This window comes from Rhea pennata, chromosome 3 (genome assembly GCF_028389875.1).
Source record: "Rhea pennata isolate bPtePen1 chromosome 3, bPtePen1.pri, whole genome shotgun sequence".
NCBI lineage: Eukaryota > Metazoa > Chordata > Aves > Rheiformes > Rheidae > Rhea > Rhea pennata.
The window spans coordinates 66,071,227-66,097,802 of record NC_084665.1 but is presented as its reverse complement, the minus strand read 5'-3'; the positions used below and the strand labels follow the sequence as shown (position 1 = coordinate 66,097,802).

At 34.6% G+C, this 26,576-nt stretch overlaps 1 protein-coding gene across 7 annotated transcripts in view; it reads right to left on the bottom strand.

Moving 5' to 3' along the window:
- Positions 1 to 26,576, bottom strand: part of AHI1 (Abelson helper integration site 1) — a 100,890-nt gene that overhangs the window by 63,518 nt on the left and 10,796 nt on the right. For 6 of the 7 annotated variants that reach the window (XM_062572511.1, XM_062572514.1, XM_062572516.1 and 3 more), the window contains exons 6-19: positions 26,410 to 26,567; positions 25,272 to 25,476; positions 24,340 to 24,532; positions 22,841 to 22,936; positions 21,029 to 21,220; positions 19,746 to 19,898; positions 17,448 to 17,580; positions 16,383 to 16,506; positions 14,004 to 14,233; positions 12,501 to 12,604; positions 11,795 to 11,913; positions 9,290 to 9,420; positions 7,598 to 7,738; positions 5,180 to 5,382 (exon numbers count right to left, since the gene is read on the bottom strand). In XM_062572511.1, the coding sequence (XP_062428495.1) occupies positions 5,180 to 5,382; positions 7,598 to 7,738; positions 9,290 to 9,420; positions 11,795 to 11,913; positions 12,501 to 12,604; positions 14,004 to 14,233; positions 16,383 to 16,506; positions 17,448 to 17,580; positions 19,746 to 19,898; positions 21,029 to 21,220; positions 22,841 to 22,936; positions 24,340 to 24,532; positions 25,272 to 25,476; positions 26,410 to 26,567 (2,182 nt within the window). The remainder of the gene's footprint in view (positions 1 to 5,179; positions 5,383 to 7,597; positions 7,739 to 9,289; positions 9,421 to 11,794; positions 11,914 to 12,500; positions 12,605 to 14,003; positions 14,234 to 16,382; positions 16,507 to 17,447; positions 17,581 to 19,745; positions 19,899 to 21,028; positions 21,221 to 22,840; positions 22,937 to 24,339; positions 24,533 to 25,271; positions 25,477 to 26,409; positions 26,568 to 26,576) is intronic. The other variant, XM_062572515.1, reaches the window with a different exon arrangement.

Genomic DNA, 26,576 nt, shown 5'->3' with positions numbered 1-26,576 from the left:
AAAATTATTCAAATTTAAATTAATGATTACAAAGATCGTAGTTAAGAGAGTAAAAAAAATCTACATGGATTTTTTTTTAATTTAAAAAAGTTGAGCTCTTTTCTAAAATTAAAAAATTTCAATTCAGAAAAAAACGAGAAAAATTTTAAATAACAGCACAAATATTTCTGAACTAGTATTTCCCATGCGAGTTTACTAGTGGCAGAATAATCAGAGAACATGTCAAATGTAACATTTAAACATGCTGATTAAGGCCAAAAACTGTAACTGCAAAGCTTATTAAAACCGGTTCTGAAATAACTACTGTATTTAGTTCTAGAAATAATGTTATTGGGAATATATGTATGTTTTTATTATTTTTGCCTGTAATTACTTCACAGTCAACATCTATCCTGAATTTCCTAACAAAATGAAGTTTACGTACTTACATTGATAGCACGTCAACTTCTTAATCTCCAGTAAGTTTTAAACCTTTTCATTCAAATTTCAGTCAAACTGAACAGAAGAAAAGAGGTCTCAAAAACATTACGTACCTAAAAGTTTACTTGAAGCAAATGGTAGACAAGGAAACAAAACCCAAATAAGTCTATACATTAACAGAAAGCTTGGCAAAATTTGACAAATGAACCTTTATCAAATATTACAAAATCCACACAGAAGAGACACAAATGAAAACTCCAGAAAACAACGTTTCCATATGTTCTGCTACTCGTGGAATTACTTGTTTTAACTTTAATTATATTGTTTTCTTATCCAAGTGTGCCACTTCATTGGAGTTCTAAAGACAGGGACAACTTCCACAAAGTTAGCTGTGCAATTCTCAAAAAGCAACAGGCTTACAAGTATTTTTGCTTAACTATTCCTGGCTGTGCAGATTGGACTAATTTAAGTAAACTCTAAGTGGAAGTATGATTACTGTAAGTTGTAAAATCATACATTGCAATGACTTAAACCTTTCACAAAATTCCACTGTGAAAGAAAAATATCACTCTTTCTGCACTGTGCCTGCAAGGCAAGGTAGAAGCATCAACTGTGATTCACCGAAAAGTCACATTGTAAAATACTCCCAGGTGTAACAGAATTGAGCAACATTTCAACCCATTTTTAAGGTTGCTGTGTGTTATCCTTTCCAGGAAAAAGAAACTAAGGGTATATTTATCTACACTAGCATTTTAGCATGGAGAGGTAGCACACCTATCAAGTACATCCCAAGTCATTTCCACTTATTATGCACTGCCTTGCATCATAAAGTTGTTCTTCTGCTTGGTCTTATCCACAGGATATCCAGTTCGTATACATCAGAACGATTCCAGATGTGTATATATAATGCAATCTGATCCTAATCAGGGGCATAAGAGTCCAACCAAAGAGTGAGCTACACCTCCATGAATTATTCCTGTGAGTGAAATATTCTTGAACTGTCAAGAATTCACACAATGCCCTGAAGCACTCCTTACACTATATGAAGAGCCAAATGGCATTTGTACCTTTATATTTATTGTCAATCACCAGCCCTCAAATCTTTGTGCTTCTGCTGCTCATTCTTAATCTAGCCAATCTTTGTCCTGCCTCAGTGTCCCCTTCTCCTCTTTGCAAGACCTACCTCCTATCATCATTCTCCCTTGCTGTGGCTTTTATTTCTTCTATTGCTCTTTTCCAACTACTCTTCAATTTAGTGACATCAATCTCTTCAGCAACCCAGCATGGGGTTACCCAAGGCCTCCAGGAAACAACACTGCTCAACAAACCACGCTAAGTGGCCAAAATTTCTCTGGCAGCAGGACAATCTAGTGATGGTGCTATTGGGAAATTGCTCATCTCATGACTGTCAATGAATATGAAAGGACAAATGATCAGTGTTGCAGAGAGTTCAAAAGATGAAGACTGTCCTTACGAAGACTAGGGAGAACTGCCTTGACTAGAGAGGTCTTAAACATGTCTTTGGCTAGGACCACATCACTAAGCCTGCTGCCAAGGATTATCATATGGAAGAGTCCAGAGGAAAAAGCTACCTCCTGAGCTATTTTTAAGTTCCAAGAACAAGAACTTCAGAATACCCCCATGAATGAACATCAGCATTCATAGACTTCTCTTCTGCATAATCCCAGATACAACCCTCGTCAACAACTCCCTGTGACAGCACCCATGATTTCAACCAAGGTATGCACAGTGCCCTCTCACACATCATCTTAGGGTAGAAGAGAAGGAGCTTACAAAGCTTCAGGTGCAACCACAGAATTAGTCTTGGGATTGTAAAGAGATGATTAATGCCTTCGGTTTGACCAGGAGAGTTGTTACAACTTCAACAACAGTGCAAAGACTGACAACATGATAACAGCACTATGCAGTTAAGATCCCATTCACAGTTCCATAAGTATCAGTGCAGACAAGTACAGGCTGGAGCAGGTTCCACTTATTTGGGCTGAGAGGCTTTAAGAGGCTGAGGTTGTGTTTGTCATGGTGATTATCTCTCCACCTTTGCGTTCTAATAAGCACAGAAAGCTTAATGGCTCCCTGCCCTCCATCTAATACTAACAGTGAACACTGGTGATACAATCCTAATCCCCCAGTCACACACCTTTCTGCCCAGAGATCCTGCATAGCATCAGTTCGGGTTGTAGGAAGGGTGTTAGAAACAGAGTTCCTTTTATTCCTGGTTTCAATGGGCCACCAATACACAGGGTATCTGCTGCAGGTCACATACCCCAGGGAGGATGGAAGGGGATGCCCTATCACCTCTCACATGCCATGAGTCTACAGCATGTACCCTAACAGTGTGAGATAGGAATGTATAAATGCTATGCATGATAAATGCTCCGTTCAGTGGAGGATGGAAAAACAAAGAAGTAATAGACATTGTCATGGAAGATGTCTTCTGCCTTTTCTGTGTTCACTGCCTTGCACTAACCCTCCCATCTACACTCCCCACCAAACACCTCGCTGCTCTGCCTTCCTCAGCTTCAAAGGTCAGCAGATCATAGGACAGACTCCCCTACAGCACGTAGATGGCCATAGCATAAGGTAACTTACAAATTACTGAGCAGAGGAGACACTCTGTTCTGAGCTCTATTTCACCTGCCCTTCAGAGAAGTTAGTCAGGGCTGAAGTTGACTTCCAGTACATCCCCTGTTTTGCAAAAAGCTATGTCCTTGAGAACCTGGGGGTAGGGAGGGATGGCCATAGGTAACAAACCACTGAACTACATCCTTATATAGTAAAGGACTGACAGGATTGCTTTTCTCTCTTCCAGATTCCCTTGTTCAAGAGGGGCCAAAGCCCCCTTCTGAAAACTATATTCCCCTATGGCTGCTGATAAGAGGCAACATACATCCTAGAAGGCCATTCTGTAGCAGATAAGATAGTAAAGAAGGAAAAGGGAAAGAAAGAGAGGTGGGAAACACTGGCTTGGGCTCCAGCTACAGCCACCTGACCTAGCAGTGTGAGGGCTATCCAGAATCTGTCATAATGCATACAGGCACATAACAGAAATAATCCTGTCCCTGCTTGGGAAGAAGCTATCACTATCCTTTGAGTCTGAGGCTAGAATACAGAAAATATGAGTATCATAGGTCCTTTTGATGGCTGGTTCCTAAGATCTCAGTGGTTCAAAAACTCCTGCAAGGAAGCTCTTTCAGCTTACACAATTATCACTGCTCTGGAGCAGGCACCAGACTGGATGTGGATTGTTTTAACCACCTTCTCCTACTGTTTGGATACCCAGAGTGAGAGAAGGCTCAGATGATCTTTCTGCCATCTCCCACATCTATGGTCTACGAGAAGAGTGTTTGGAAGATAGTATCTGAGACCTTGATCATGATTCTGTTCACAGTGGACTTGCTCACTCCAAACTCCTTAAGCCTTTGAGCAACAGGAGTTTAGGGCTACTGAAGTTCAGCAGCTGACAGTCATTCTCCTTAAATACAATTGTAGGCTCATGCCATTTTATCTACAGGAAACCTGTGGTGCCAATTCAGGCAGGAGGCCACAAGGTACAATGTTTTACCCCAAAACTGCTGCTCATCTTTCTGCTGCTGTCCAAGTACTATGTACTATGTGGTTCCACTAATCCAGATTTCTCTCCCATAGCACAGAACCTCTGGCTAATCAGAGGCCAAACAGTTGCAATGATAAGGACTCTTACAAAATCAATGTCATCTTCCTCAGATGAAGGATCTGGAAGAGTAGGAATCATTTCTTTTGAGACATCTTCCTAGACTCCAAAGCAGAAGGTTACATGCCCCGTTTTTTTCCATATTGTGCCTCTTTCTGGATGATAATCTACTCAGAGGTGATTCAGATAGAAGCAACCAGGTTGCCACTTTTGGATAAACAGGAACAAAATGAGCAGAAACAGAAACAACGCTTGCTTTCTCCTTCCACAGCTAATGCTAGTAGCAGCAGCAACACGCTATCATTTTTCATGTTAGCCACAGTACAGTATTTCATAAAGGGGTCCACTAAAAGCAGAGGTTTATGGGATAGCTTTTCTTTAAATTGCTTCAAACCACATGCATAATTGGGATTTTCAGGCGAAGGAATGGGACTAGATCTAATCCAAAGTAAAATCTTGGAAGCATGACAAGTGTAGCTACAGATCCTTTGTAACAACTGCTTTCATCTACTAATCTGCTTCTTCTGTGCTTTACTAGTTACTAATGCAGAGAAAAGTCTAAAGCTACGTGAAATTGCTCAAAAGTACTTAAAAATGAAAAATAATACGCACAAAACCAAACACAGTCCATGTCATCCTAAACAGCAATTAGACCTGCAGAGTGCTATTCAGGAATATTCTGCAATCTAACAGTGAATAGACAAAAAAAAAAAAAAAAAAAAAAAAAAAAGAGAGAGAAAGAAAAAAAAGAAAAAAGAAAAAAAAAAAGTGAAATTTCTTAAGCTCAGCCACAATGATCTGGGTAGTATATCATATGAATGGCAATGGGAATTGACAAAAGAATCCCCTGTCATCGATACCTGGTAAACAAAAGTAACTTAGCTTTACGTGATTAATCTCTTCTGAATAGCTACTTTGAAGAGCATTAATACTAGTGAGACATATACCCATTTCCAGAACAACAAATCCCAGTATATATGTATACTATGTAACATATAGCAGTCCCAGAATTTGAACACTACCTGAGGAAACTACACATTCCTTGAAAATAACAAAAATTTGACTTACTGTAACAGAATCAAGTTTTTGTTTCACCTTCCGCATTCTCATTGATGTTCTTGCGATGCTGACAAACTGATCTGCTGGAGACATTGTCGAACATTGTTGTGTAGGAATTTCAGAAAAATTGCCAAAAATTTGTGGCCCTCTTGGTGCAGCTGTGGTAAGTGAGGAACTGAGATCTTTTACAATTTCAGCTTCCAGCTGTGCAACTGTAGAAATAACCAATATTTATGTCAAATAAAGCCTTAAATTGCCATAAAAAATAGACAAAAAAAGAAGACAACTAATTTGAATGGCCACTGCAATGGCTAGGCATGTCTTTACTGAATCACCTTCAAAATCTGTAACAGTGCTACTGGGGGAACTTCAAAACGACACGTTTGACAATCCTAACTCTTCCCAATAACAATGTCTCCGTTCCATTATGTGTGTTCAGTAACCACTCATACTGAGCTTATTTTATTGTACTGCTGAAAAACAATGCTGCTCTCAATGAAGAGGGCGGGAAGGAAAAAGAGAAGTTTTTTTCAAAAGCAAAAAGCTCACTTTATATAGCTTGCACTCAATCCAAATGAGCCAATTTGCTAGGTATATGTCAAGCTACTACTTCTTCCAGCCTAGTTCTGGTGAGTTTGCTATACTTGAGGAAAAATTCAAAAGTTGTTAAACAGGAGTCAATCTTAGCAGGCAGCCTAACCTTCTTGAATAGGATACTTTTGATGAAAGTTGTGCTCACTCTCATTTAAACAACAGGCTTGACTTTTGCAACTTTTATACTCTGGTCTTAGATCAAGAAAGGTTAACAGGATTTTTTATTTAAGTTTTGTCCAAAGTATTTATAAAACTAAATAGTCTATGTAGAACACTATGCTACTGTTGGAGCCTTAAAAACTGTGCCAGTGACTAAAATTAGTATTACTATATGATTAACTCTTTCAACTCTAAAGCAGTAAGAGTATCTTCTGAAAGCAAAGTATGTGCTTTTAACCAAAAAAGGAACAAAAGGTTAGTAACAGGCAACATAGAAAAGACCACAACCTATGCAAAGTCTTACTGTCACCAGTGACTTAGTTAAATAGTCACAAGATACAAATAACTACCAGTGTGATCACTAAATATATACACACATATATATTAAAACACTCTAATAGCTTTTTAAAGATTGTCTACTACATAGTCAAAAAAAAAAAAAAAGTATTTCAACTGTTGTACTAGTGTGAGACAAATTTTCCATTGCTCTCTAATACAACAACTAAAGAATGCAGATACTGGGCTTAAGTTTAGTACTGAATATTAATTATGAAGTCATTCCACTTTATTTTCCTGTAAAAGTCATCCAGTTCAATAGACAAATAACCTAAACTGTGAGATTTGATATGAGTAATCTCATTAGTATGCTATTTAAAAGGCAAATATATAAAGACAACATTAACTTTAGGAACAGATGTATACTGCAAATAAAACTAAACAATTAGATATTTATAATTTACTCTATAAATATATACCTAGATATTCATAATTCATAGATATTCATAATTTACTATATAAATCATATTAACATTATCTACCATCTAGATACAACACCAACTCTGAAACTATGCCCTTAATTGAAAGAATGACACCGCTAAACCTAACCACAAAAACGCAAAACCAGAAGAGCTCACAAAGGATGTTCTGGATTTTATTTTGCAAACTAAAAATACACAGGTAGAGTTTACCACCATCTTCTCTTTAGTATACAGATAACATGGGGTATAAACATACCTGTCACATAATCACACCAGAGACTTACCTATGTTCAGAACATCTGTTTAGAAAAACAAGCTATACTTAATCATGCTACATTCATTTCCATACAGCTCCTCAAAATTATTTGTAATGTAGCCAGCACAAAATGCTGAGAGTTCCATTAAGCTATTCATGCTATTCATTAATTTTCAAAATGATCATATTGTCTGGCTCCATAATCCACCTTGATATTGAAAAGGAGATTCAAAACATTGTATAACCCTGTCTATATACTACGAAGTGCTGGAAGCATCACACAGAGTAAGATACAATAGCATATTTAAAGCTCTGATTTGGAAGATTAGGCCCACCTGAGCAAATTCAAATTCAGTTCTAAATAAATCTTAAACTGTTTTTAGAGATTTCTGCCTAAGTTATAACTGAATCACTGCAGTTGGAAGAGGCGTCTGGAGACTACGTAGACAAATCCCCTGCTCAAAACTGGGTCACCTAGAGGACCTTGCTCAGGACCTTGCCAGTAGGGTTTTGAGTATATCCAAGCATGGAGATATTTATTATTATATGACTGTTCTCTTTTTCCTTCAAAAGAAATAAAAACACTAGCAAATAACTTCTAAAAAAAAAAAAAATCCAACATATTTCCAGTTGTTTGTATCAAGAAAGTTTCTACTGTACCTTTATAATCATAAATGTATACAAGTATTGGCTGGTTTTGACCAAAGGCACAAAATGACACCATGTGTTCATGTGGATGAAAGGCAACATCACGAAGTGGAGATGTGAAGGAGAGCTCAGAATATATGGCCACCTGATCACCTACAGAAATGAAATATAGTTATTAATACTATGAAAATGTATTTGATACAGTTGATTAACTGTAACACTTTGTATAGTGCCAAAATATAAGAGGAAAGGTATTTGCTTAGCTTTTTAAACAGATAATGCTTTTCAATACTTGCTCTCTTCATTTAATTCCTTTTTTTTTCCCCATCTCTACCAAGATAGTGAGATCCACTACCTAAAAAGCCAAATATCTACCACAATAGAGTAATATAAATGATACTCATCTGTAATATGGCAGAGTTTGAGTACTTAGGGAGCATAACACTGCTTGGATTGGCCAAAGCTTGTATTACTGCAGTGTGTTGACTGCCATGGTACTGTAAATACATATTAATTTTCATTAAGGAAATTGATAGAAGAATATTTGGCGTAAGACAAAAAATATTCAATAACTTAAAAGTCTGTATTAAGTCAGAAAAATTAGTGCTGCTGCAACAACTGCAGGAAACCCCAGAGGATGCATCAAGTTAGCCTGGTTGTGTTGTTCTGATTAGCAAGTTCCAGAAAGGTAGCATTCCACAGTGTGTGTTTGTGCCTGCATTTTGCCAGGAGATAGTGCTCTTAGCAGTGGATTGCCATTATATGACATTGGCAACAGGAGTGAAAGTTGAACACCATGTTATTTAAAAAATATTAGCTCTTAACTTGACAGTATTTTGAATGTAAGTAAAGTTCAGTGTGTAAGCAAGACTCAAAGCCTAATTAAAAAAAAAAGAATTAAGTCTCTCTTTCTACTTTTATTGTCTTTTAAATGTTATAGACAAATTCTGCAGTGGCATAAAGGTAAGTTAATTTAGCTGGAAACACGAAAAGAAATTCAAAGCAGAACTGTTGGGTAGTTTTAAAATAGTTCAGTAATTGTACTTTTAAAAAATCATTTAGATTATAATTGGAGACAATATAATGTCATCAAAATCAGAAAGTGTTTCTGTTACCTCCTGCTGTCATTTTTGCCCTTCTTACCTCACTGTACAACAAATATAACAACTCTGTTTACACTTTATGCTTTGCCTAAGATTTTCCCAGGAAGACTTTGGTAGTTACTTGAAAACTATTCAGTTCAGGGAATAATTTATGAAGAAACACTGTACTCCAAAGTCCTTGGGAAGAGAAGTAGTTTTTCTCAACAACAGCCTAATCCCCAACTCCCCCCACCCCCTCAAAAAAAAAAAGAAAAAACAGAAAGACTGTTCTGATTTGAACATTTTTGTGCATTCTGTTTTTAAGACCATCATCCACATATAAAAAACCTGCAATACACAAGGAGCTGAGCCTAAGGTGCTCCTGCTGGATATAACAGGTGCTACTTCTATCTTCTTATTTATCTCCTCTAGAGAATTACATCAATTAGATCTTAGAGGAAAGGATTAACAATAGTTATTTAAAAGCTGGAGTAAAGGTTTAAGGATTTCAGAATATTTTACTGAAATTTTATGCCATACTAAGTGTGTTTCAGGAAAGTTTACCAAATCCCATCTCTTCAGCCTTGACAACCTCATTTAATATCATAAAATAATTAGTTACCTGTTTCTGGATTCCAAACATATGCCTTTCCATCTTCACTTCCCGAAAAGAGGAATGTACCACATGGCGTTAAGGTGCTGTGAATCTTTTCTCTGTAATTTGTAGCACCTATATATTTCTTTGTAGCCAAGCTAAAGATAAAGAATAATTTTCAAGTGTGGCAAATACTTTCATAATAAATAATCAAATATTTTATCTGTCAATCTTATGCTCTGCACATCAGAAAAATCAGAACACCTTGCATTCAAAATAGATATGCAAGCGTTACTTTTTGCAGAGTGCAGTTGTTCACCCTTCTTTTTCCCTGGCTTTCATCACATGCCTGAAATTATAGATCAAAGTATATATAATTGCCTTTGGCTAAAGAAATATTCAGATATAGAGAACAGATATAGTTATAGTTATATGCACCTCCTTGATTCTTGGCTTTGGAGAATCAGGCAAATTGGCACTACTATTCCAAGCTCTGCCAAAAGAGTTCATTATGCTTCCTGAACTTGATTACATCTTAGTAGTGCTTAAATTTATCCAGAAGAACCCCTTAACTCTGTTCCTTGACTACAAAATGTCTCCTTGACTACAAAAACAGTAATAAAATCAACACACTTCAGCCAGCAATATTAATTACTATTAGCATTACTACTGTTAATATCATTTTGCTGTCCCTATCTTCAGTGAGATATTACTGGTTAGCATAGTAAGACCTAACTGCTATTCAGCATTTTGCAGGCATTATGTAACAGAGAATTTGCAACAGGATTTACAAAAAAAGTGTAAACAAAATAGCTTATAAGAGGTTGTGTCAAGTATGAGATGCAATTTGGAAAAAAATACGAAAGTTCACAATCAAAATGGAGAATAATACAGGAGTACTACTATCACATAGGATTAGAGGCAAGGAGAACAAGAGATAGGCCATGAGAGCCCTCAAAGGAAGAAGAAAATACATTTTTAAAAATGTGACTGATACTGCAGAAATAATGGGGGAAGCACATTACTTCCCAAGCCAGAGAAAGAGATGCTTTAATGATCACATTGCAAGACTATATTAGCCTGAATAAGAGTTTTAGTTGCCTGAATGAGTAAGGAACATAGTATCTTTGAGATGTCATGTAGAACAACTCTACCAGATGTAAACCTAACTTGCATATGAAAACTTAAGAAGTCTGAATCAAAAACAAATCCCTGATCACATACCTGAGTGACAGGATAGCGGCATTATCCAAAAAGATCAAAAAAGGAAGTTGAAACAGGACAATTAAAATCAACTAGCTGCCACTCAAAGAAAATTATGCTGATCTGTGACCTCCACCCCCTCTTTTCTCATGCAGGCAAAGAGCAGTTAATGCTGATGCGTAAAATTATCACCGCTGGGCATCTGACCCCATGGTTTATTGACAGACTTAAGCCAATGTAACTGTGGGCTGCGGTCAAAGCAGCAGTCCTTCTGCTTGTCCTCTCCACCCTTACTTTCCCAGGCTCTCCCTTGTTTCTTCTCCTGTGTTTTGTCAGCTATCTGACGAGTTGGATCAGATAACTGTTTCAACTGAAGACTAATCGTTTGGCTTTTCAGGCTGATTTTTTGTCGGATCAGTTCATGAATCTGTTCATGAATCTGACTTAACCCTGCACTGCAAGATCTCTAGAGCTGATAAAGTGGAAAAGTTAGGAATATAAGGCCAAATGTGTGAGAGATGAGGAGAAAAGGAGACTGCGGGTCCTACTGATGGGCTGGCATAAAATAATTGTTAAACTGCACAACATGTGGACTCTCTATCCTTGGAGATACTCAAAACTCAACTGGACAACAATCTGAGTAACCTGTTCTATGTGACTCCACTTTGAGCAGAAGTGTTGGACTATCTCTGGGGGTCCCTTCTAACCTCAATGACTCAGTGATTTTGTGATCCTCATGTTTTTGTTTTTTGTTGTTTTTGTTTTTTGTTTTTTTTTAATAGCTTATTATTAAAGCAGTATGTTCAAAACACTACCAGAAATGAGAAAATCATCAAAAATTAGGTTAAAATATCCCACCGTCTAATCAATATAGCATAACAGGTACATCATTGTACTATTTAATATCTATGATGACAATCTTCATTCCATTTTATCATAACAATACCCTTTCAGCCTAATTAATGAGGAACTAAGGCATGAATAAATAAACGTTATAATTTCAAAGCTATTTCAGGTCCAGATTGCATTTAAATAAGTGAATTTAATTTTTAGAAGGCTAAGGCATTCATTTTCATGCTCTCTTAACTCCCAAGTCATCTAGTCATTTTTGGATATTCTATCTATCCGAAATGACTTACCCAACATCACACAAAAGGTTTGTAATAGGACAGGGTTTTGAAATCACTTCCTAACCCTGATATTGCTATCCTTAATTATTAGGACATCTTTCTTCTCTACATGTATTTAATAATTTTATGGCACCTTATTTCCCTGCTAAGTAAATTTTAAAACAGAAGGAAGTATGCACTACTATGAAAATCTACTTACATTCTGAGATCCATAATTCTCAGGGTACTGTCTTTGGCGTGGATTAATAAACGTCTTCCATTTGGGTGTACCTCCAAATGATTTATTGGAGTTCCTTTAATATCATTTTCTTTTATTTCCTACAGAAAGAAACAATAGAATAGATTCTGTTATAAGGTATCAGTAATTTTGAAAAACTAGAAAATACAGTAAAAAGTGTAACTTCTGTTTTTAAAACTAATTTTTGTATTCTTTAATTTATTTTAGTCTTGCATTACTTTTTTCCTCCTTCTTCACTATTTGATTAAGAAACACATTTTTTTTTTCCTAGATTCAGGCACTATATCTTAAGCAATCAACTTTTCATAACCACAAGGCAGACTGTATTATGACTACGAACTTCTGAAACATGCTTCATGACAGAAAAGGTGATTCAACATTAGAGAATAAACCTAACACATTATCATCTGCTAATATGTTATTAAATCTCAAGCATTTTTATGTTTTGTATACAGAAAAATTAAAATCGCAAGACAATTCAGAAATTCTAACTCAGTGAGCATAGCACAATCTACTAATTGTCTTGTACCATTAATAAGTTATTTAAAGAAAACTTTCTAGTTAAACAAAAATTAACATATAAAAATAACTGAATTTAAATCAAGTGACTAGATTTGAAACAATATACATATAAAAATTACAATGCTAATTCAAGAAATCTGTATACCTTATTAATGCTCCAGTGTTGGAACAGATGTTGAGAATTTCCTTTGACAAATGTATCCCAAACTATAATCAGTCCTGAACTATCTCCTGAGAACATGTGGAGCCCTGTAAAATAACAACTTCATATAACCAAAAGAATGCCAAACAAAAGAACAAGTAAAGAAAAGGATGCATGAACAAGAAAAAACGTCTTTTATTACTCTGTCAATAGGCAAACATCCATTCTTTCCTCTCTTTTCCTATGACATATTCAGTGCAAATACATTTTGCTCAAACTGCATGACAGAAGTTGATACTGTAAATATGGATTTAGCTGGTAATAAGTCAGATACTGGATGCTGAATATTTTATTAAATTTCTTCACTTTTCATCATCTTCTAGGAATCATGAAAAGAAAGAATGTTTACCTCAGTGAGCTTTACATGATATTCTAGTGTGTATATACACATTGAACACACTCTCTGAGAGCATCTTGAACAAGAACAAATACTCTTTTCCAAAAGATGTTCTTAGATTATACAGAAATACTTATCCTTTATAAAAAGTGGCACGGATTCCTCTTTCTACTACCTTCTCCCATGAATATCTGCAGAGCGAACCACTCAACTACTAATGTTACTAATATCAGAAAAAAATTAAATACTTTAAAGTATTTTATTCATGTGCCTATCTTCAACTCTTCACAATTCTTCCTGTTACACACTTCTGTACACCTCCAACACCTGCTTTCAGCTGTTAATCTACTAGTTAACATTCTTCACAATGTTTGGACTAATCTCTGTCCTCTTCTCTGTTTTCCTCATCCTGTCAACACTGAAAGGTTCATCACCTTACTACTTCTTTAATCTAGTATGAAAATTCTCACAGTCTAATTACTGCTACCTCATTTATTTGTCATTGTATGGAGCTGATAAATTTGAATGACAGTATGGACGAACTGCCTTTGCCTACTGTTCTGATCATCTCTCCTGTTCTGAATTGCTGAGAAAATTCTCTAGAAACTGGATTACTGCATAATTCTGCCACTTACTTTATCCAAATCTGCCTTTTTTCCAACTTATTTCTCTACACTAACTATTAGGCTTTCCACTTGTATCCTGATGCACTTTTGTCCTCTAAATGGTATCTTTATTTTCTGCTTATTTTTGCTGTAACATATTCAAAACATTAGCTGCTAATAATAGTTATAGGGACAATGAAAACTAAACTACTGTCAAAACTTGCCCAGACATCACTGCTTGATAACTATATATTTGTTTGCTTGTCTCTTCTATTCCAGATTATTCTTAATTTATGTCAGAGATTACAAGTCCTTTTGTGTTTGCTCAAAGTGGTCCCAAATAAGACAGCACACTAAAACATTCATTGCAAACACAGACACACTATTCCATTCCATTATAGTATTTCATACTGCCTCTAAGAAATAAAGCAAACTAGTACTGCTCAAGTTGGTCTTCAAGTGAAATGAGAAAAAAGCAATAAAGAAGTAATACTGAGAAAATACCTTCTGCATCAAAACAGAGTGTGTTGATGAAATTTTTGTGACCATCAAGCTCCTGTAGCAGTTGCCCATGGATGTCTTTCACTTTTGCATTCCAAATTCTAATCACAGAGTCATAACATCCTGTCACAACCAAAGAGTTTTCAGTTGGGTGGTACTTCGCAGTATAAACAAATGAAGGATGAGGGAAAACTCTCACAGCAGATGTAGCTTGGGTTTCAATTCTCCACATTCTAAAAGGAAAGGAAATTAGGATAGCTACTGTATAAAGCAATCACATATACAGCTACATATAACTGATGCCATATTCTGTGCTAATGAGGTTAGAGGCAATCACTAAGTAGCACCTGCCAAATCCTAGCATTTTTTCTATCTATACTTAATCCTTTAATACAGTATTTTGTAATAAGAATTAGGATATTGCCTATGACTCTGTCTTCCAGTTACCTACCAGATGCTGATTGTGATCTCAAGGATGATTTCTTCAGTTCTGAATCTGTTTTATCTATTTCCTATCCTTCACCACCCTTAACTGTAAGATTAGATTTTTCTTCGGAAGTATTTTGCACCTATCCATTTTATTATGGAATCTTCCCCCAGAAGAGTTCATAAAGAATGAAATGGTACCCAGCTCATGAAATCTGTGTGGTCAGCACATTTCAGAAAACATGCAGTTACAATACGGAAGGTAACTGACTGCTGTTCTTTCAAGTTTTGTTTCGGTGAAACATTCTTTGGTGAAAACTGAAGAATTTTAAGTTTACCCTGAGGTGTCTTAAAAAAAAAAAAAGTGTTCATTACAAAATTACTGTAAACACAACCTCTAAGGAAACTGCGATTAAACTGCAACTTAATGTACAAAGGTCATAGATAGTCTACCTACCTTTTAGATTGGTTTTGCTCTGAATGCAGAAAAGCTTATTATTGCTTCAAGTGTCAATTAACTTTATATTAAGGGAGTCTTGAGGGAAAAAAACTGGACGTTATCATATACACTTAAATGGTACCCAGAAATAATGTAGGACAAGTTTGGATCAGAAAAGCTCAAAAGGTAACACTGTCCGTGTACATCCATGCTCATACGAAGGACTCACATAAGCTCTCAAATTTCCCTTCTCTTCAAGTTGTCTTAAAATTCCATCTCATAGATGATACAAGAAATAAACCGGCAGGGCTTTATAACAGTAGGGTGCCTTCAGTTCTACTCCTCCAATTACATCATGTTCCCAAAGCAAAAATGACCCCAATATGACAAGGAAAAGAAATACCTTGCCTAAACTTAGACTTTTTTTAAGGCGCTTAAGACAACCGACAAGAAATACAGGAACTAAAAACTCATATCATGACGATGCATAGTATACTGAGGCAGACCGCTAGAGTTGCATCTTGCTGCCACAAATTGTAAAAAGAGCTGAGGAGCATTCAGATCTTAAAGATACATGACTGACTGCAATTTATATTTATTTCAATATCAAAAATTCTTATTTAATCTGCATCTAAAGCAAAATACATGGGATAAAGACTCAGAATATTCTTTTTACTACATACAAGATGTAATCAGTAGGAAAAAACATTAAGATAGTTCCACACATACAATGTATCATTTAACAATTCTTCTGGCATTTTAATTATGGAACTTAGTAATGCTACAGGCAATTGCGTAACAGAAACAAGATAGGAATCTGAAGAGAAAAAACCCAAAAAACAAACCTGTACAAAAACCTATGAAGTTGCTCTTAATAAAATTGTGCAGTGTCATAACCACATTTTTCATGCATTTTCTAGTTTTGAGGGTTTTTCTTCTAAATTGCAAACCAATTAGAATTTCAACATTAACATTAGAATACACTTTTTAATTATAGAGAAAAATGGACAAACATTCAGTCTCAAAAATAATACCATCACACTGAAGTAATCTGAATTGTTTAGCTGTGTATCCAGAAATCCAATAAACTATATACATGTATATGCAATGTGGCCTATATAAGCACATTATATGAATCTTAGATTTAAAACATTCTTCTTCATGTTCAAATATGTAAACTTAATATTGCATTCATAATATGATAATTTGTTCAACAATATGTCCCACTAATTTCTTGAAATACAAAGCAATTTATTTTGCTGATATGCTATAGAATTAGACCCTACAGTTATTGGAAAAGCTTCACTCTCAAACATACATACACTAAAGGTTAATGTAGTAAATACAGCACAAGTGACTGTAAATCCATCACAATTTTTATGAAAGTCACACTGCAATAATCTCTAATTAAAACCTCACAGCACAGTAGTAGTAGTTACTTGTAGTAACATGCCACAGAGTGCATTTTTTTTTTGTACTTATGACACTATTTGCCTGAACATTTCAGTCATACTGACCTGACAGTGCCATCAGAAGATGCAGTAAGAAGGTACTGATTATCTTTTGACCAACAAAGATCATACACTATGTTAAGATGACCATAAAATTCTCTCAGCTGCTGTCCGGAAGGAATTTCATACACTAATGAAAATTTAAATAGAAAAATAAAGAATTTGTAAGTATTTACCAGCAGTTATATGCAAAAGCTACACTAATGCAAAGTTTAGTTCAATATTAGCTAAGCTTCCGCTAGCCTAAGTGAACCACTTTCCTTCAACGTCTCCTTTTCAGAGACGAGTACTTGGTAGACATGCACAGACAAGAAGCGTATACTTCCATCTAGCGGTTTGAGGTTGTCACTAACACGCTATCCCTCAAACTGCTCCCACCTGTTTTAAATTATTAGAGACAGATTACAATTTTTTTTGACTGCTGCCTGAATAGTCTTAGAAAAATATTAATGTAAATATCATTTGCTGTTGCTGTGTAGTAAAATAATATATATTTACTGTACCTTGCATTTAGACATTTATTCTGTGTGCAACTAAATATTGTTCTCTATACTATAATCTCAGAACTTTAACACTAAGTCTCAGTACTATATAGTTGATGCATCTGTGAAAAGCAGTCCCCAGTTTAAATAATATGGAATTCCAACTGAACCTTACTAGAATATGGAAAACAATAGTCTCCAATAGTATCTCTGGAGATGTCAATCTGCCCAGATATCTGACTTTCATTAAAAAAACTTTCATAAAACTCAGAGAGAAGGGTGTGTTACTGAAAAATTATGTCTCTTAAAACCTTATTATCAGCAAATGTGTTTTCTGTGTGCAAACTGATCTTCTATTTCCATTAGAATTCTGTGTAGAAGTGATATTATTTTGTGCCCTTAAATCGCATGTACATTACCGTGCACAAAAAGCCAACTGTTCACGCACAACCGTTCATTCAACAATTTACTAAACGCAATTATAAAATAAAACTTCTAAAAGAATTTTTTTAAATACTAATTTTTCCTTTAATTCCAGCCTATATGAATTATCGGGGGCAGAGAGAGGGAGAATGCATTTTTAACTTACAAATAATGGGATAGCCATTCCTTCCTGCACATGCTGCTGCCAATGTTTTCCCATCATGAGAGAAACGAATACAGAAACAGCCCATATCTCCCCCTCGCAGTGAAAATAGATGCTTGTTCGGTATCCGACAAACCTAGTTTCTCAGGTAAGAATTAAGACTTCAGAGTTATGAATATTAATTATCCAATGCTTAAAATACATTCACAGCTCTTGTCATGCTAGGTTTTAAAGAGCTACTGATATCTTAAGCAAATTTAAAACAAAAATTCAACCTTGTCAATAGACAGTTTATTGTATAAATTAAGCCCCATTTAGTTTGTATATTAATTCCTATTCCACTGGATTTTATTTCTGACAAGTAACCATTTCTAAAAATCTAAAAAAATCTAAAATCAAACTGATTTTCTTAAGAGATGGTTAATAATAACTATCCTCACTTAACAGAAATTGTAGAGTTAGATTGTAAATCTAAGTTGCTTAAGGAGTCTAAGCTCAACTTTTCAAACTACTTATTGCAGTGTAACTCAGGAAACTAACTATATGCAAATAAAACTTCAGTTTACAAAAACACCTTTGGCATTATTCATCTAAATTTCAGTTCCTCTTTTTTTTTTCCCCCAAATAATTGGAGATGAAACATTTCCAAAGGCTTTTTCTAAAGAAATAAATTCAAAGCTTAAAGGGAAATTAAGATATCCAATGCAGTTACTTTATTATTTAACCTAAACTCTATATACTTTTAAGAATAAAAATAGACTATGAACAGATTAGTAAGCCTTCAAAAAATACAAGTAGATCTATGTAAATACATCTTGTTGGAATCGATATAATGCTTTTTAACCTCTAAAATAAAATATTACAACACTGAATCAATTTCAGCTTAGAACAAAAATCCTTTCCCTTAAAAGCCATGTAGCTATAATTCATATATAAAATTGAATTTATCTGTAAATGTAATTTATATATAAAATAAATTCATCATTCTATAGAGAACCTTAGGAAAGTAACACGTCATCCATCTACCTGTATATCTACAGAGACAGCAGAGGTTCAATATGGAGTGATTCTTAAACAATAACTTAACTTTCAGGTCAACATAAAGCAGTTTTTGTAATGCATATAAAGGAAATAATTTTGAGTGATTATTCATTTTTAAACAAAATGCTCTTTGAAAGAAAGACATATACAACATCATGTCAATCTTTACTGAAACTTTTTCACATGACAGCACACAACAAAATACATTATCATTGCTACCTAGTTCTTTAGTGTATGGACTAGTCTAAGAATAAATGATCTACCAAATTTTATTTTTATGATGGCAAGTCAATATTCTTAGAATCTTATTTCAATTGGTTTGGAAAACACACTTATTAGTAAAAAGGCAAAATGTCATCCTGAGTAGCTTTCTGAAAAATAATTAACAGTAAGATAAATATGTGCTTTAAATACTTCATCAATTTTAATATGAAAATTTCCATTGTAAGACAGACTTGTTCCTCACGGTTTTGTTACTATCAAACATTCCTGGGAAATAACATGATGTCCACATACACTTAAATGTTCTTTTTGCAATGATCTATACAAGGACTATGGTTTGGAAACAAAATAAAAATCAACATTCTCTTGTAAGCAAACGTGCCTTGTGCAATAGGTTTATCATTTGAATCGTTACTGACGTGTGAACTCATGCTAATATCATTCAACAGAATATGGTAAAATCATCATATAGACATACTTCGTGGGGTTGCAAAAAGATTCCAGTTTCATGATTGCTAATTTCCGTTAGCAACAGTGATTTGGGAGTTGGCATGAAGCCAGCACAACCTTCATAATAAAGTTCATCAATACACTTCCTTCAGAATTCTATTATACTGTTAAAATACCTTTAATAGTGAGGGAATCAAAAAAAAAAAAAAAAAAAAAACTAACTAAATAACCAAGAAAACATGTGAATGAAGGTGAGCTCTCAGAATCGCTTTTATGTCTTAATGCCACTATCTGAATAGCCCCACTCTTTCAAATCCCTAGAGGATTCTGAAGAAAAAGTATGGGACTGCTCTGGGTAAAAATAGTTAAATCAACCACACTTGTTTGCATAAGCAGCTAAGCCTCTGCTACCTATTTCTGAGGTTTTTCTTATGTTTTATATTTTGTTGATTTTTAAAAAACTTTATTTTAATGAATCACTTGCCTCATAACATTTACATCATAAATATAAATTTATAAACAGATAGTAGATCTTTATATTATTTGGGGGGGGGGGGGGAGGGGAAGGGCAAAATCAAAATATTTCACCTGGCCAGGCAATCTTGTCCATTTAAATTGCTCTTTCTTCTCCTCTGGAAGAGGTTCACCTGTTTTTTTAGATCCCTCACTCTGTTGCTCACAGAACGTTGCACTACCTTGTTCCTGCTGAACAGCCATCATAGAACGGAAAGAAGGATCAACCTTCAGGTAAACAAGACGAAATATCAGGAAAAAGTATTTTCAAAATGAACACTGTGACATTTGAAAAGATTTAAAAGTACTTTTAACATGAAATGCAATGCATCTCCTTTTTTTTTTCCTTCTCAGTTGAAAAATAAATAGATCAGAAAAAGCTTTACCTATGAAAACTATGTAGCAAATATTTCATTTAATATAATCTACAAGTCAGAAAGTAAAATGAGTTTGCATCAATCAGATCATATTAAAACTTTTCTCAAATAATTAATACTTTTCTATTTTCAGTAACTATCCTCCTTGGTAAGAATTAGTAATGCTCTAGCACCTGGTATAGGTGTTATATAAAAAACATTTTGGCATGCAAATGGTTCCAGTGACATCAAACTACTACCTTCAAATCAAAGATACTATTTTGGTAGTGAAATGCAGTCATGATATCAGAAGACATCACTAGCTCTGCGTATTCAACAAATTACTTGCAAGTGTTGCCAAGACAAAAGAACAGAAGGATGGACAACATTTGTGATTTTAACTGTAGGCGAAGCATATATGCTTTCCCAATTCCTGTAAGTTTGCTTACTAAACCTTAGCTAAGACTTAAGGAAAGCTTTAACACATACGAAACAGAATGCTGTCAAGTAACAGCAGAACCATGGCTGACAGACACAGAGACCACTGAACACTGGTAGCTGTTCTGATCACTTTCACAAAAAGTCTTTTTGGAATCATTATCGGGCAGAATTAACCATTTTGACTGTTTTCTTTCAGGCTGACAGTCACTACGTGTCCACTGTAGAGTGGATTACTCTAAGTTCCACTGACTCAGAAGCGAGGTTGGATGCCTACTACGCAAGTAGAAACCAATTTAGAAACTTAATTCAGTTGCCCACACATAGGCATCTGCTTCCATGTAAGGTGCTCTGCTGTATCTTGAGACATCCATTTTCACATCTACCAGCCCATGCAGACCTATGTCCTTCTGGAGAGGTGGCAGGAGACTAGACAGGATCTGTAAAAAGCTAGTTATCCTATATCATATACATAAAAACAACTTTCATATACATGCATATACATATAAAGGCTAGAATTACTACCATCTACTGAAGAATCTCATTTACATTTACTTAACTTACATGATCTGGCAGTTTTATGCCTCTTATGGTTACGTATAAAGTTGATGGGTAACGATTTCTAGGACATTTTGCCCACCACTCATAAACCTCAACATTTGAATGCGACCTGGTCCTTGGAGGTCTTGAAGGTGGGTAATACAATTGCAGACGCAATTTTCCGTCAACATTTAGAACTCCGTTTGCACCTACAAGCTGAAATGGTGATTAAAAAAGAGACAAAAATGTATTAATATATGATTAATAAAAGTCATTATTATTAAAATCAAACAACTACAGTCTAAATTCTGAAATCCACTTCCTGTTGGGGAAATTTACTATTCCTAAAAGTGCTAATGAAGTAGGTATGCATTAAATATCCATTCATGAATAAACCAATAAACCACTAAGATTAAAGCTCAGAACATAGGCTATTTTTGAAATGTACTTTATCCATTGATTCAATGTTAACATCCATACTTTTTTTTTTTTTTTTTTTTTTTTTAACAAACACTTCCTGGAATCACCAAAATCTCAGTGGACTGTCAATTGCACACAGCACCTTTCAAATCTGTCTCCTCCCCCACATTATTTTGAATGCTGCAGCAAAGGCTACTGGTAAGGTTTTAATTCAGGGCAGAAGATATAGCAAAGCAGCAGTCTTCTAACATCAGAGGAAATATAGTTCTATTATACTAATAGAATTAGAAGACTGAATTGCTGTTACATTTGAAAAATTAAAGTTATACTATTAGAAGATATAAATTACTGCTTATGCTTCTGTGTATACCTATTGACATTAACATCAACCACTGCTTATCTGAATGTTTCTGCTTCGACTGATACAGATGAAAAGATGATGCAAAAACTGATGCAATAATAATGAACAGCAAGCCATTATTTTATTTGTATTTATGAATTGGAAATTCATCCATCTGTTTAGTAGTAGACAGTGTCAAATGCCCAGATGTACAGTTCCCATCAATTGTACACTCGGAGAGGGGATTCCAAATCCCTGACCCCTGCAGATTCATCTTGACTTGAGACAGAAGAGACTTGGTCTAAGGATCTGGAGGCCCCTCCTCTTCCCCAAAGCTTGCAGTCAGTTAGCCTCTCTGGTGTGTCTCCTGCTTTGGACTGGTCAATGGCTGTCAAAATCTGCTATCCACAGGGGCAGGTGAAAACAAACAACCCTCAGGCAAGTTAAAGCATGTAATATCTTGTCAGATATTACAAGGCCAATTAACTGGCACATCCAAGCTTCTCCTAAAAGAGGAAAAAGTACATGATGTGCAGGCTAAATTGCCTGTACTTCACTGCTGGATCATTTCAAACATTTCAAACTAGAAATGACAGGCATTTTATAATTAGGCTAGGAATTCTTTTCAAAGACTGGTTAACTAAAAATGTCACTAGAATACAGAATAGCTGAGATACAGATATTAGCAAATTTCTTCTTTTATTTGCAGAGGCAGTCTCAGGAACACAAAGAAAAACTTCATGACATTTAGTATTTCAACTGATTATATTCATCAGTGTATCTGCTAATTTTCTACCAAGTTCTACACTCAATGAACAAAGAAAATCTTACACTCTTTATGCTTCCATGAAAAACATATATTCTTTACTGTCAAACTTGTTTTCTGTACCACGAAATTTACAGAGAGAGGAAAGGAGATGCAAAGAATAAATAGCCAAGCAAACAAGGATTTGCTTTTCATGTCTGTTGCCTGGAAATATTCAAAAAAGTTTTCCCATTTAATAGAGTTAGCTTCTATACATAATTTAATAAAAATGTTTCAAATTTTTGTTTCTTTATTTGAATATTCACATTACCTTTAGAAATGCCCAACAGATTTTTCGGAAACCACATTCCTGAATTTGTACTTCAGAGTTGGCTCTTACTTCATTCATACTTAGAAAATCAAGGATCTGCAAGCATTAGTGGGAATATAAATATATTTCTAATGATTATAACTTCATGATAATAAAAAACACCAATGAAAATATTCTAGATGTGATTAAGTTAAGCAGATTTCAATTCTAGGCAATTACAAAAAACAGTACTTCTTAAACAAAAGGACTGAACTAGGAATAGCAGATCCTTTTGCATTTGTCTGATGGCTGCCTATAACCTATTTAAAAAAAAATCATAAGCAAGTCTTTAAAAAATATTCATGCTTCCTATTTTATCATTTTAAAAAAGTTGCTAGAGAGACATCGTTCACTGATTTCATATGTAATTTTCATAAATCCTTTACAGTTTGCCAAAACCAGCTAAACCTAGCCAAAAAGAAGAAAACAGTTAATTTTCCTTTCCTAACTTCATCAGTTAGGACCAAGATTTTTTTTTGATTTTTCTGGTCTGTAACAGGAATACTCTGATATCCAGCCACTCCTGGAAGTATATATGGTACAAAAAAAAAATTGGAAATATGCTACTTTCAAATTTGTATTTCAAAAAACAAACCAAAGTCAAATAACAAGCTTTCGGTGAAGTCATATTTTTAGTTCCAACATTAACATTATTTCCACAGAGTCTTCCACAGAACTGTAATTACTTTTGTGTTAAGCAACCAGGGACTTCTTAATTCTGTAAATGTGTTCATTTATGAATATCACAGAACACAAATAAACATCTGGCAATATTGTATCTACAATGTATTTGAAACGTAAATAACATAGAATGAAAACATGTTTATTGTACCAGGTTTCCATTTTTATGTTAACACTGCAGAACCTCTCCTGTATACGCTTTATAAATACTGAAATACTCAAAGCTCGAAGTATGTTGAAAACCTTACAATCTTTCCTATAAACACAAACAGTAATAACTGCTGTGTAAAGAACAGAAGAGAAAAAGCAGAGGTCTACAATGTTAATGGAAAACAATACAAAAGCTTGCTCATTGGTATAAGAGTAAAGGTGTTGCTACAAGCAAACTGCATCTTTGAGCTGCTGATACTTAGACATCTTTTTGCATTTCAAGAATGTGAAAAGGGTAAGTTGGATCCTTTCTGTGTGATGCTATGACTCCTGATTTGGAACAATCATAGCAGTTTTTCCAAGAAGTTTCTCAATTGAGTCAATAAGAGTGGTTCATCCTCTTTACTATTATCAAAACAGGATTTCTTAACTTATAAATAACGGTTATTAGTATTAACTACCACCAATATCATTTTTGGCATTTCCATTTAATGCTTCATCTTAAAGCTATGTTATTAATTCAATATAACTGAAAAAGAAAACTAAGTCAGTTAAATATTTACCGTTGAAAAGGCATAGACAGAAAATCATAACATGCAAAAATCTGATGTAAAATATTTAATTCTCACCTCAAAGAACAGGATCACCCTAGGACTTTCTTCAGTATTTTGAATAAAATAACTAAAACGCTCATTAAATATGACTTGCTCCTCCCACTCCGGAAGCGTTGATCTAAACTGTCTGAAATCATATGGTTGCGTCATGATAGGAAGAATGTGCTCTATTCGCTCTTGTTCATAGTAAGACGAAACTTTCCTCTTGCTGTTTGAAAATTTCCAAACAGTTACATTTGTTATAGTGCCTTAAAAAAAAACCTCAAACAAAACAGTATTCCAATTACTGAAAACAAAGAAACATACAAGATGCATTCATTTGATTTTAGAAAGAAATTTTGAAAGCTGCCCAAAATTTAAGGCAATTGACTATATACGTACAAATAGGAAAGGCTGAAGTACAAAATCCTAACAATTAAGTTACTATAACTAAATTCGTGCACAACGATCCTAATGGAGTCTACTATATAACTGTAAAATTTGGCTTGCAGGATAATTATACATAATGACAATTGAAACAAGTAAATGAAGTGATTAGAAATATGGAGAATTAAACTTAATTTCAGCTCTTTATAAGTGTTTTTATATATTAAAAAAAGGTAAATAGTATTTGTGCCACAGGAGTTTTGCTTACTTAGTCTCATCTTGGCTTCTAAATATTTTGAAATTTGGGAATTTTTCTCTCTGGAAAGAAGACAGAATGAAATGTGCTGTAAAAGTGTAGACCTTGAGAGCATTTAAATGTGGAGCATTTAAAAGTGCCAAAAAGAAAAGAGGAATATCACTCTAATTTTCTCTTAAATATGCTTGCTCAGAGATGTAGGACCTAATGAATGACCTTGCAAGCTTAAAATTTAGCACCATTTTTATTTTCATATTTCATTTTCTAGGGATCAATCAATTGTAAGAATCATTGACAACAGAATCAGTTTATTAAAAAAAGTCACCTATGATTCTTCTTGACATATAAGCCAGTTCTCTGGTCAACAACATGGATTTTAACCATAGGATGAGATATGAGGAGATCAGTTTTGAGTCGATCAGTTCGATGGATATAAACTCCCAATACAAGATCATCAGACTGAGTTGAAATTTCTGAATTGTTCATTTCCTCTACATTTGCTGCAGCAACTTCTGTGTTTTCTTCTAGAACTAGGAGCAAAATAAATAGAGCAAGTAAACAGAGTGGCAAATTTGCAGCATTTTATATATAGATAAATGTACACATGAATATGTATTAATTCATATTATATATTTCTACTAACAAACTTCTTTTTTATGCAAAACTCAAGTGCTTTCTCTTGACTGATATAGGTTCTTCTCTGCCATGATGAATTAAAATCTATATAGTTCAACATCCAGCTACAGACAGTAGCCTGAAGCAGTTTCTTAAGGAAAACTTAAGAAACAAGATATGCATGAACTCATGCTTTAGCTAGTGCATCTTCCCTTAACGTACCAAACACTGGTTTAAGAACTTTCTGAATCAGGTATTACAGTGTGACCACTATCCTAATTGTTATCAAAAGACCTATCCCTCATTAATTTGCGTAATCTTCTTTTTCTGAACCTACTTCTTTTGTCTTCCATACAATTTGCAGGAAATGAACTCCAGAATTTGATGTGGTGCAGAAAAAAGTATTCCTTATGTTTGAATTGAGCATCAGGTTAAAACAGTGGTCATATACCTTTTATAATACATAGCAACTAAAAATGCTGAAATAATACAAAGAAAATCAGGATATGCATCTAAGTACTATGCCATAAAGCTGGTATATATTAAGCATAATATTATGCTCAAACCCAATTTTTAACTATTTATCAATTTCAGAACTAATTCCAGTAAATGAATTCTCATAATTTTATAGAAGTATATCAAATACAACTTCCTTACAAATTAACCTCAGAATTGGGAAGCACACAAATCCAATTAATAACGGCGATACAAGTAACTACAACAGCAGTCTCAGTTGCTTCTCTGTTACTACGATGTTAAAACGTGTCTTAGAACCAAAAAATAGGGGCGGGGGGAGTAAAAAAGTCTTGGGTAATGAAACAGACCATTCTAACATTTTGATGGCAAACCTTTTTTAGTTTTCCCTTTAACTTTCCTTGCTTTAGGTTTCTGTTTTTCCATGCCTTCCTCCAGTTTCTGTCCTTCTGATGTAAACAATCTTTCCAGTGACTGATTTTCATTATCATCTTTTGCTGGATAATGCTGTAGCTCTGAGAGGGACATTGCACTGCAATGC